General features: G+C 42.6%; 1 protein-coding gene across 1 annotated transcript; it reads left to right on the forward strand.

Moving 5' to 3' along the window:
• Nucleotides 1-1,561: 1,561 nt before the first annotated feature.
• Nucleotides 1,562-9,918, forward strand: GPR161 (G protein-coupled receptor 161). Its single transcript, XM_010297452.1, has 5 exons — nt 1,562-2,001; nt 2,545-3,269; nt 4,757-4,861; nt 7,548-7,667; nt 9,671-9,918. The coding sequence occupies exons 1-5, from the start codon at nt 1,562-1,564 to the stop codon at nt 9,916-9,918; spliced, it is 1,638 nt and encodes a 545-aa protein (XP_010295754.1).
• Nucleotides 9,919-12,720: the final 2,802 nt, after the last annotated feature.

Here is a 12,720-nt window from a genome sequence, read left to right on the forward strand (position 1 = left end):
GGGCCAGGATGGGATGGGATGGGATGGGATGCTCCCCCCGCCCCGGGCTGCCCTGCCCCGGGCGGGCCACCTCTCTCGGAGGCCTTCTCCTCCCCCCGGGGTGCAGCAGGGCCGTGAGGGAACGGGGAGCGAGTAGACGCGCCGGGCGTCGCTGGTGTAGGGAGCGGCCGCCGCCCCTCAGGGGGCGCCTCCTTTCCAAGACCTGCAGCAGGCAACAAGTACTGCACGGGCTCACAGAGGTGGTGCAGGCATGTTTAGAGAGAAACTTGGAGAAAAGCACTTCTGCAAACGGTCGGCAGGCAGCTTCAGTAGAGAAGAGCTCAGCTATGTTGTACAGAGCACGGCTTACTAATGTCTTTAATTATGCTCTTAGGAAAGCACAGATAAAAATGGAAAAAACGGGGCTCTCCAGCCTGACGTTGGTGCCTAAGGCCACAGCAGAAGCGTTTCTGTGAGTACGGCTGGTCGTTTGGGAGCAATGGGTGGGGGCACTGCCACAGCTGAGGGAACTCTCTGCAAGTCCCTCATTTCCAAGAAATGCAAATATCAACTTTATATTAGTTGGTGGAATCTAGTTTTCTGGTTTGCATATTTGCATTTTTGGTGGTGTTTTTTTCTTCAGTGTGCTGGCCTGCAGATGGGTGAAGGATTGAATGAAGTAGATAGGAGTGCCTGTGTTGGAGGCAGCGGGGAGAAGGCTGATAAGGAATTGGGAGAAATACCGAGGTTTCACAAAACGAGGTTGTGAGTCAGTGGGATAGATGCTAACACTGAGAAGTTAAGGGTTAAAGGTTCTCGAACAGTTCTGTAGGGTGGACCGTGGCTTAATGCAAGGAAGCCTCTTTCGAACCTCATGTATAGAAACTCAGTTCCCCCAGTTTGGTGTTGGCAGTGAGATAGAATCACCGCTGTAGCTAAGGTGATTATGAACATGGAGAAGCGATGTTTGGAGTGTATGTGCAATGATCCCTGAATCTTTGAATGTTACTTAGCAACTGTTAAGAAAGAGGCAGCAGGGTATGACTAGCCAGGCATCCACAGACCACCAGCAAATGCTGCATAGGCAGAATACAAGGTAACAATGAGGATAAACAGGCAGAACTAAAAAAAAAAAAAAAAAAAAAAAGAAAAAAAGGGAAAAAAAAAAAAAAAAAAAAAAAAAAAAAAAAAAGTTACTTTTTTAAAGTGAGAGAAACAAAGACTGATCCTGACATTGTTCTTGTTTCTTTGCAACCTAGATGAAGGGACTGAGTGAGATGCACAGCTGGTGGTAAGTATGGCTTAGAAACAAGTAAGATCCTTAGAAAATTTTTAAGTAAGATGTGCTAATTTTCTTGTTTCCCCCACTCCACCTCTTATTGTGTTTCAGACAGTTTCTTCCCTGTTCTAGGCTTGGCTCTGTCATTGACCCCTTTGGTGTACCCATAGGCAATTTCCTGCCCCTTTGCTTTCCCATCTAAAATGATATCCTGCATCCTACAGGTAAATTTTAATTAACGCAGGCAAAAAAAAAAAAAAAAGCCTCCAGTCTTTGGAGAGAGTGTGAAGAAATCTTGCCTGAATGTTTCTGAGCGTTGTTCTGCTTCTAGCTGCTCAGCATGTCTTGGCTGCTCCAGCTCTGCACGCTCTGACCATGAGCAGCAATTCTTCCCTCAACCATGTGAAGGGCCTGAGGAACCTCACCACGCTGGAAGACGGGGCTGTCAGAGTCACAGAGTCCATTGCTATAATCGTCATTGCTATTTTCATCTGTTTGGGCAACCTGGTGATTGTCATCACCCTCTATCGGAAGTCTTACCTTCTCACGTTGAGCAACAAGTTTGTCTTCAGCCTGACCCTCTCCAACTTTCTACTCTCTGTACTGGTGCTACCTTTTGTTGTCACCAGCTCCATCAGGCGGGAATGGATCTTTGGAGTTGTTTGGTGCAATTTCTCAGCCCTGCTCTACATGCTGATTAGCTCAGCCAGCATGCTTACTCTTGGACTCATAGCTATAGACCGGTAAGCATCTCTTTTCTAGTGAATGGTAATGAATTGCCTAGTCGTTTCATAGAGTGACTTGTTGGCTGTTCATAGAGTTGAGAAGTACTGCAGTGGATAATGCTGCGTACTGTTGTAATGTCATTCTCCCTTCAGCCCCTGGTGAAATTTTGGTACAGAACAGAAGAAAGTGAAGTTATCAATAATGCAAAATGTGGACATGCGTCTGAAGGTTTTTTTAGCTATCGATGGTATAACAACATACTACTTGAGAAAAAGAAGTAATGACTTAAAATTCCAGATTATACCCCAAGCACAAACTGATATGTAGGGACAGATTTAGTAGCCGCATGTGTGCCTTCAGCCAAGTTTTACAATGTTGCCTGCAAAGATAGGTATTTTTACATGTAATTATTTTTATAAATAGGGTCCCTGAGCCCTCTTTAAGATTTGGAGAAAAGAGCCTGTTCTACAAAGAGGACTAGATCTCAACATCACTGAAGTATGTTGAGGTTTTATTGTATGTCTTTTGTGCTCCTGTTGATTCTTTTTTATGTCGACCAGGTACTATGCTGTCCTGTACCCGATGGTTTACCCAATGAAGATAACGGGCAACAGAGCAGTGGTAGCTCTTGTGTATGTGTGGCTACATTCCCTTATTGGCTGCCTCCCTCCCCTCTTTGGCTGGTCATCTTTGGAGTTTGACCAATTCAAGTGGATGTGTGTGGCGGCCTGGCATAAAGAGGCTGGCTACACTGCCTTTTGGCAGATATGGTGCGCGTTGCTGCCTTTTGTGGTCATGATGATCTGCTATGGATTCATATTCCGGGTGGCAAGGATTAAGGCCCGCAAAATCCACTGTGGTAGCATTGTCATTGTGGAGGAGGACTCCCAGAGGAATGGGAGGAAGAACTCCAGCACCTCTACATCATCTTCTGGCAGCCGAAGGAATGCTTTCCAAGGGGTTGTCTACTCAGCCAACCAGTGCAAAGCTTTCATAACCATCTTGGTTGTCATCGGTGCTTTTGTGGTTACGTGGGGGCCCTACATGGTAGTAATTACATCAGAGGCACTTTGGGGAAAAAACAGTATTTCCCCTGCCGTGGAGACATTAGCTACATGGTTGTCCTTTTCCAGTGCCATTTGCCATCCACTAATTTATGGACTGTGGAACAAGACGGTGCGCAAGGAACTACTAGGAATGTGCTTTGGGGATCGGTATTATCGCGAGTCCTTTGTTCAGCGGCATAGGACATCGAGGTTATTCAGCATTTCCAATAGGATCACAGGTAAGACACGCAAAAGTCACTCTTCATTAATATCAGTAAGTAACACGTAATGTGTCTGTGTGTACTTGGCGTGTCTCAGGGCTCTGTAAACAAAGCGGGATGTTTCTGGAGGTTTCAGTAATCTTCTGTTCAGGTTATCATAGACACTTGAGAGGAGGATATTTTTTGTGGCAGTTAACCTCTTTCTTCTACTCTAGTAAAATTTTCTCTGCCAGAGAAGACACAGTGATTATGTTAATAAAAATAATTTATTTTAATCTCTCTCAAGCTCTTCCTTTCATGTGCCTACTGCCAGGTTGAAGCACTACCAATGGTAGCACTTGTTTTTTGATTCCTGGCTTTATGCTACAACTCTTTGAGATTCACTGAAGTTACACTGGCCTTACTATTCCTGCGAATTCAGTTTTTAGCCTTAATGGTTGTGAAGAAAAGATCATAAAGTAAAACTATGTAGAAGAGTAAAACTATTTGATGCCTTCCCAAGTTGAAAGCTGAGAGTTTCAGTTGCTCAGAGTTTGGTAGGTTTGGGTTTTGTTTGTTTTGTTGTTGTTTTTTTTTTTTTTAAGTAGTGATGCAATGAAAAAAATTGATACAAAAATGAAAAAATTGATCACTTTCCTGGTCCTGGTTAGAACCTTCCAAAAATAGGACCTCTTCATGGTGTCCCTTGGGACATTTCCTGCAGAGGCACAAACTGATGTTATTTGATTGGGAAGGAAGATCTAAAATGCAGAAAGAAGGGGAGAGCAGCAAGTCATCCATTGTCTTTTCTGCAACCTGGAATCACTGGGAGAGGCTCCATCTAAATGAAGGAGTCCTGCAGCTGCAGCCCCCTCACAAGCTGCAGGAGCCCCTCCCTTTGGCAAAACTGCATCCAGGAGATGCTATGGATGAACACATTGGGAACTGAGGTGGAAGGGAAAAGACAGGAAATTTCTCTTTCCAAGTGACAAGAAGCTGACAGCTTCAGATTTGTCAGGGTGTCTAAGAGGGAGGGAAAAAAAAACGAGCAAAACCCCTCAAAATCTTTAAGCAGGGCCCAGAGACAGCACCTTTGTAGGAATCATAGAATATCCTCCCCATGTGCTTTGGGGATTTGAAAGAAGCCAGGCTTCTCGGTGCCCCTACCTTGCTGCCACACTAACAGCCTGCTCGTGGCTACCAGGTTATTCTCTGGCTAGACGGTGTCTGGCAACTATCCCCATCTCTCTTGAGTGCACATGCTCTGTGTTCAGCCTGGCTGGCTGATAAAACACATGCAATTGCAGAAAGAGATGGTGCAGGTAACAAGGAGACTTGTCATATGAAAGGATTCCAAGGATACCTGAAAGCTGCTGGATTTCTAAGATTGAAAGTCCAGATGCTGTGCGCTCTGGATCAGCAGGGTAAGTTTTATACATAGAACAGTAAATAAGACAATAGAGTGGGAAGAGATTTTTACTATTGTAGACACCTTAAACATTAATGAGAATTAAACTGTCTTACAGATTTGGGACTATCTCCTCATCTCACTGCCCTCATGGCAGGGGGGCGGCCATTAGGAAACAGCAGCAGCACAGGAGACACAGGTTTCAGCTGCTCACAGGATTCCGGTAACTAAAAGTCTTGCTTTCTTTTCTTGGGAAGGAGATTGCACTTGTAAGTTGGCAGAACTCTCTGGGATAGTCTTTCTTTACACGCAGATGTCTTTTGGTGGATGGATGACATGAAGCAGCTGTTCCAGCTGTTACAACAGAACTGCTGTAGTTGCTTTTCTTCTTCCTTACTCCCAATATATTTACTTGCAAAATACTGTTTACTCTAGGGAATGATGACCCTCCCTTGATAATGTGTCCTGGGAACAGGACTGGACTGCTTTTTGTGCCCTTCTCCTCTAGTTTCTGTCGTTCTTCAGGGACTTTCCTTGTATCCACAAGGAACAGATCAACAAAGTGCTCTGCAGAATGTGCTTCTCTGTTCCCTAGTTTGTAAAAGACCGTGTCTTGTTCATACTGCAGTGTAAACGTAAACACTTAGGATGGTTTCAGCTTATGATTACATTACTACTTAAGATCTCTCAGTTGAAAATGGTTTGGAAAAGTGAAAAAGAGTTCTGCCAGTAATTTTCTACCCAGAACTGTAACTAGATTCTTCTGGCAGTTAATTCAGCTACCATTCCTTAACTGCACTATAGTTATTTTAAGGAGTATTTCTGCTCTAGTGACACCAGAGGGTGATCTTCTACCATTTGCTTGGTGTTAGAGGTTTGTTTCCTTCTTTTGTAAAGGAAGTCTATGGAGCTGGGATTTATTTTGGTAGTTGCTTTATACTGGTACTTTTAAGCTTGTTGTAGATATTCTGCAGCTGTGTGGGATAAAGGAGAATAGCATCCTGGTTAAACCTGCCTCAGCTAAAAGTATGTTGTGTTATCTTTTGAGGAACAGTACTGAGCAGTTTAAACAAAGGAACAAACCAAATACATACCAAATGCTGTTAGAAGTGCCGCTATTTGTTATGGAGGGGGTACAGTCCATAGAATGGGAATAGATAAACAAGGATCCACTGTGAAATACTATTTCACTGTGAGAAACTAAAGAGCAGAAAGAAGTCTTAGTCCCTCTTCAGTGCTGCATACTGCAGTACATGATGCTGTGGGGTGCGATGCAGTTGCGTCTTTATCTGCCCTGATAAACAGAAGCTGGGCTTTTTATGTTGTGAAAAACAGATGCAGTAGTAGGAGAGGGAAAAAAAACCACAACTGGTGCCAGCTGTACACAAAATATGAAATGACACCTGAGTCCCGATTGCTGGAAGTGCTGCCTTAAGATCAATTATTCCAAGGACAAACATCCACCCTGTAGGAATAAGAGGCTAGTCTCTTCACCAGCCTCATTTGAAAAAAACAAATGCACTAAACTAGTACATTTGAAAAAATTCTGCTCCACAGAAGAAAGTGTCTCTTTCTTCCTAGTGCCACCCTTCCACTGCACGCTATGTTTCTGAGGAAGATCCCCTTGGAGATCAGTAAGAGTTCTACTATTTTCGGTAGACAGCCTCAAACCCAGATGATCCACAGAAGAGCACAGAAAGTTATTAGCTTATTTGGGAACTGTGTATTAGGGCAGCACCTTGCTGTCTTTCTTGTTTGGTGGAGGGAGACATACGACATAACACACAAGTTTCATCTTAGAAAGTTTATCACTTTGCTACATCACAATGAATTGTTAGCAAAGACCTATGGAGCAGTATGTTGTCTAGAGGTATACCCCCAGCGATGTCTTCCTCTCACTTCTTATAAAATGGGAGCTGGAACACCTCCTTGTTGCAAAAAGAATAAATTTGGGAATCAAAAGCAATCACGTGGCTGAAGAGGGATGTGAAGTCACCATCTGGAGGAGTTGTGAAACCTGCAAAGGCTCTTTGTCCTAGGCCTGTTCTCACATTACAGGAGTAAATGGACTGATAGTAAAATGTCACACAGGGGGTGTGTGCAAGCTGTGTCTTCCAGCAGCAGCCTCCCTGAGAACTGCTCAGTCAGCGCTGTCCTACTGTCTCCCCGAAATGCTTGCTCCGCTTCTCCCTTACACAGCAGAGAGGCCAGCATTGTAAGGGACGTCTAGGCTGCAGTCTTGTCCTTCATGTGAAAGCATTGCAGAGATGCTAAGGTGAATCTCCTTGTGCTTGTAAACTCTTATTTTATATTGGAAAGGTGCAAAGCAAAAGCAGGGAGGTGAAATAAAAAAGAGAGACTCCTAAACTAGAAAAAGATTCATCAGACGAAAATCATTCCCAACCAACAACGGATTTTTCCCCATTAAAATATATTTCAAGAAAGTCAAAATAGGTTATTAGAGACAAACTAAATCGAACAGAAAAATTCTCCAATTCAGATTTCCATCCAAGTCTGATTACAGGTGTGACATTTGGCTGCTATGGTCGTCTGCCTCTCAGGTAGCCGCGGTTAGCCTCTTGTCTTCATCAGGAAATGGGGGAAGTTGCCCTCAACTTTACCCTTTATTTACTGCTGTCCCATTGACATTATAAGCTCTGCAGCTGAGCATTTCAGAGTTGCTTGAGGTTTTAGATGGCTACTGAGAAAAGATTTCCAAATCCTTTCAGTGAAAACTCTGACCTCAGTCTTTTTTATGCAGTGTTTAATCCGAGCTGAAAATTATTCAAAAAAGCTGGGTTTAGACATCTTTTGAAGAAACTGCTATAGACTGAAAAGTTTTTGCCAACGCTTCAATATTGTATCCCAGTGTTACTCTGTTTTGCTTGAGAACTCTCGTTTTGTTTCAGGAACAGATGCAATGCTTCTTGAAGATTATAGCTCAGATGGCCCTCATGTCCCACACTGCATCTATCCTCCTCGAAGGAGGAGTTCAGTGACGTTTGAAGATGAAGTAGAGCAAATTAAAGGTGAGTGTAGGGGTAAGTATGGAAATGCTCAGAACCAACTATGTTGCCTGCTCAGGAAGCCTCCCAGGACATTCAGAATCGCCTTAAAACATACGTGATCGCTGTTCACCTTGACAGATCTGGCCATTCATGCAGGTACAGCAGAAAGTAAGATCAGGTCTTTCTTCCAGTTCTCAAGTAGCAACAGACAAGGACAGAGTCAGAAGTCGGGATTCCCTACATAAATATCACTTACATTGCACAGCAGTATCCTCTCTGCAATTCCACTCATCTGTTGCAGTCTGTTTTTGTGTTTCTCAGAGAACGCATTTTCCTGCCCTTATACTTTGATTCCATTATCCCAGTGTTTCTTATTTGCTGCCTTCTCTCGCCTTTGTCATTCACAGACTTGACATTCTTCCATCTACAGATAATAGTCTGAATATAATTTCATTGTTTCACTTCTTTTTACTGAACTTTTACTTCTTTTACTTTACTGAGTATGTTTCTCAGCAGATACGGATGAAAATAGATGAACCACATGCACTTTTTTTCAGTCAACTCACTTGTTGATTCTGTGCTAGCAAAGTGTTGCTGTGATCATCTGTAAAATATGGCAAAGTTAGTTTAATTCAAGCTGATAGTTACAATAATATGGACTAGAAGACTTGATAACAACTGAATTTACTAAACAGTAAATGATTGTGGACATTACAAAAATGAGCAGAATACCTTTAAGAATCAAGTAATAATAAAACCTGACTTATTTTTATGATTCTGAAATAATGAGAAGACTTTCTATGGAATTTTCTCTTCAAACACCCTGGCAAAATTCACTTTTGCCCTTTTCCCAGCATGAGCTGATTATTTCCCTGACAAATATGTTACCATATGTCTTCCATTATCTTTCTGAGTGATTATGCAGGGGCAGGCATCTAATTTTTTGTGCAGTTCAGTGAAAGAGGAAGATCTTAGTGAAAAAGTTCTTCACAGGTTTAGCAATTCTCCCTGGGTGTCTCGGGGTTTTCAGCATCTCTGAAACTTTACATTATTTCAGCAGCCTCACTGAAGAATTGCATTTAGGACTAACACCTGTGTTGCCCAACATGTTGGTGGGTAGAGAGGTATAGAGATGCTATAAAAGCAACTACATCAACACTGAATAGCAGATGTAGCCAAGGTAATAAAAGGTTCGGAAGAAGTATACTATTGTCTGCAACTGCAGTCCTCAACCTCTCCTGACATGGATTGCTCTACAGCTTCCCCACTGGAAATGGGTCCCACAGTGTGGCTGGAACAAATTTAAGCCTAAGGACAGCAGACTGCTGATTTTAATCACTAATTGGAAGAAGCCCTTGGAATTTGAGGACTGTTAATCCATAAACATAACATCTGGTGTTTGGGCTTAAAACATAGTATAAAATAGCTCTTAAACTGCACTGTTTGTGTCAATGAACTGTGAGATCTTAGTGCAAATGCACTGAGAGTCCTTGTAAGGCTGCAAGTCATGCTTAACAGCAGACGAAGTACAAATTGAGGGTTCTGTACCTGTCTTCTGCGTGAATTCTTGCCTGATGCCAGACAATTCACATTGTCCCTAATCCTGGACTCTAGGCAGTAAGCAGACATCAGGCTGTTGACTGCAGTTGGGTACAAATTCAGACCAATAAAATCCTGTGTATACAGGTTCAGATTCAGAAAATCATTCCAAATATATATGTAATTAAAAGTTAAACATCTGTATAAACACTTTGCCTCATCAGACTCTTTTTTTTCCCCACTTGAATTGGAGGCAATCTTTCTGCTTGACCCATCGAGGTAACTCTGAAGCTCTGTGTACGTAGAACGGTTTAGGAACCCTGGGCGTTGTTGGTAAATGCACGCTGTAGGGTAGTTACTTTGCAGAGGGCATGATCATACCTTTACAAAAGGATCAATATTAGTCTTCAAGCATTTGTGCAGCCATGCTGATCAACTTAATTTTCTCATATGTTGCTTTTTTCCTTTTTTTTTTGTTTTTTTAGAAGCTGCCAAGAATTCTGTTCTTCATGTAAAAGCTGAAGTCCATAAATCTCTGGACAGTTATGCATCCAGTTTAGCAAGAGCTATTGAAGCTGATGTAAAAATCAGCTTATTTGGGGAAGATGCTTTACCAGGAGCTCTGTTCCCTGTGCGGACTCTGCCAGGCAGCAGTATGAACACACGGCGTGGTATCAGGCCCCATGCTAGCCAAAGACTTCAGTTGCAGAGCATCGATGAAGGGAATATTTGACAGGAGCACAGGAGTAAGAAAACAGAATGAAACCACTAAGCGGGACCTACTACAGCTGTTAGTGTCTCAACAGAACCAGGATACCTTGTTGGGATGTTTTCAGTGTTTTTTTTCAACACCTGAAAACCAGCTGAATTCTGGTACTTTTATCAGCATTTTACAGCAGTATTTGTTCACTGTTTAGGGTGCTATTGACTCTTTTGTGCCATGTCTTAAATATATCACACAGTGCATAGGTTTGGTTTCATCAACCAGATCATTAGTCTGTTGACTCTTGGGTCCATTATTGGCCAAAGCAGATACAGAAATGAAAAAGGAAAAGTATATGCAGTGTTTAATTCATTATTGCGTTGAATCTTTTCTGACCACCGGTTTACACTTGATAGCTGGAGTGCTCTGATAGGAGCTCATGCATTGGATACTACATACAGCCTTATTTTCACAGACTGCCAAATGATGGAGCATGGACTTCCCTAAGGGGCAAAACCCAAGATTTTCAGAGCTCATACAGATTATGCGCCTACTTACCCTTGCTAGCAGATATTTCTGGCTGCTCAGCCATCAGAATGCTAGATCTGAAACTGGATTGTGCATTGCTTCTGCGTTACGACACACCAGCTTCTCTAGATGTAATGGGTGGGAGCAGACTTGGGCTGGAAATATCACAGAGATGGTATTTGAGAAAATCATTGATGTTCTAAGTTTCTCTGAGAACTTCAATTCACTTCCCCGGTTTTGCCTTTACTAAAAAGGCGCTCTACAGCTGTGGGAAACTTCACAGAATATAAATAAGGCATTACCACTTTAGTGATACATTCAGGATTCACCTTTTCTAGAGAGAAAACTTCTAAGAGCTATTTTATTTTAATTTTTTTAATCATGAGGGGAATGTATTTAAGCAATAGTTACCTCAGCGCATACATTTCTTGGAGTATTAATTCATTAATCTCTAGAATAAGATCATTTGGCACTTAGATTGCACTTTGCATGTTCTTAAGCACTGTAGAGATGTTACCTTGTTAGGCTTTTGTGAGAGAGTCGATCAGCCCTGCTTGCCAAAAAAGGGGAACTCGCCACCAGTCAAGCTGCTAGCAACGAAACAAGCTGCAAAGGTGGAAAGGTTTGTTAGGAAAAGAAGGATGAGGTGGATCATACAAGCATGCCTGGCTTGAGGAACCTTTCTGTGCTTTCCCAGGCTGGACCCTTCCTTACTTAGCTGGGGTTACAGCCCTGCCTTACTGCTTATTTCTAAGACAGGGAGAGATAAATGAGCAGGATCATTTCTTGGGGGTAGGCATCGGTAGCAAATGGATTAAAGGACCAAAGATTTGCATTTGTTTACTCTGTGTCTGCTCCCCTGTGCCTCCACCTTTCCCCAGCAATGGTTTGTATGAGTTTTTGCTGCAGATTGTTTGGAAACCGGGGGCAGGATGTTTCCATCTGGACAAAAACTTGGGCGTACACTTGTTAACATTATGGCTGTGCACAACTTGCACGCAGCACAGAAGCGACCTGTTTTTGAGGCAGAGCCTCAGTATTTAGTACTGTATTTAGACATCCTGTTTGTCTGTGTTCCCAGCTCAGAAATACATTTCAGCACAAGCTTATGTCCATCTCTGGAGAAAGCAGCTTGACTTTATGAACTAGCCTGAATCCCGTAAGATTTAACTGCATGCTTAAAATCCAGTACATGGTTTGCTGATTAAGAACAGACTGCTAAAGCAAGAACATGTAGGCACCAGCAAGATGGTTCTTTGCGTAACACAGGAATGAAACGACTAGTAACAGTGAGGTCCTCAGTCCTGTATTTTTTGCTTCTAATGTGTTAGATAAATTGGCACCTGTAGGCACTCGTTAAAAAAAAAATTTAAAATCCCAGTATTTGTCAGGAAATGCCCTGCACTGAGGTTGTTATTGCTATCATTAACATTACAATCACTGTTGCTCATAGTACTCAGCACTCCTTAAGGTACACACTTGCCTCAGGTGGCTTGCAGTATTTTACTTGCATCCCTTTTCTTTCATATTCCTACTTCAGAACAAGCTGAGCAAAGTTGTTGCAGAAAGTGGAAAGGGCACAGGTGAGTATGAATGCATTGTTGTGAAGTTGGTGCTAGCCCCAGACAGTGTATGTTGAGCAGGAAAAATGCCAAGGCACATATGAAAGCACAAAATTGTTAGTGTTGTGTAAAAAAAAAAAACCACAACAAACACGTTTTTCACACAGGTACTGAGCCAAATTCAGCCTTCAGGCTGTGTCAGTGGAGTTGCATCAGTTTACCCTGTGACAGAATTTGGCTGTTGGTGTTGATTTCACTAATCTGTTATTTAGTGTAAATGTCAATATTTTTGTACACATACTATAACCTTTCCATAATTCTATTACCAGAGTCGTTATCTCACTTGAATTGTCATTAACAAAAGCAGTAACTAAGAAATGCATGCGTTGTGTTAAAGCTGTATTCCCCATCTTAAATACGAAAGAATGAAAAAAAAAAACAAAACCCCACTATTTCCAGCTTCTGACGGTCTGTGGTGTTTGTTTGTACTACCTGTTATTTCAACTTAAAATTCATTTTCAAATCTTTCACTTTTAAAAGTATATTGAACTGAACGGATGAAGCTGGGCAGCAGCGGTACCGGGAACGATTCCCACGGCAGCGGGACGCACCCCAGGTGAAACGCTGACCCCTCGCCCCCGGGCCCGGCGTTCGCTACGCGGCTGCGGGCGCTCCATGCAATAGGCGGTTCCATTAGGTAAAAAGCAAGCATCGTGACGTTTAGGCGCCGCGTGGCACGGCG

The sequence above is a fragment of the Phaethon lepturus genome, unplaced genomic scaffold, assembly GCF_000687285.1.
Source record: "Phaethon lepturus isolate BGI_N335 unplaced genomic scaffold, ASM68728v1 scaffold43611, whole genome shotgun sequence".
Lineage (NCBI taxonomy): Eukaryota > Metazoa > Chordata > Aves > Phaethontiformes > Phaethontidae > Phaethon > Phaethon lepturus.

Excerpts from the sequence above, each read along its gene's own strand:
- GPR161 (XM_010297452.1), top strand. The coding sequence starts at position 1,562 with ATGTTTCTGAGCGTTGTTCTGCTTCTAGCTGCTCAGCATGTCTTGGCT. Across the intron at positions 2,002-2,544 it reads GGACTCATAGCTATAGACCG|GTACTATGCTGTCCTGTACC; the intron begins GTAAGCATCTCT and ends TATGTCGACCAG. Across the intron at positions 4,862-7,547 it reads CAGCTGCTCACAGGATTCCG|GAACAGATGCAATGCTTCTT; the intron begins GTAACTAAAAGT and ends GTTTTGTTTCAG.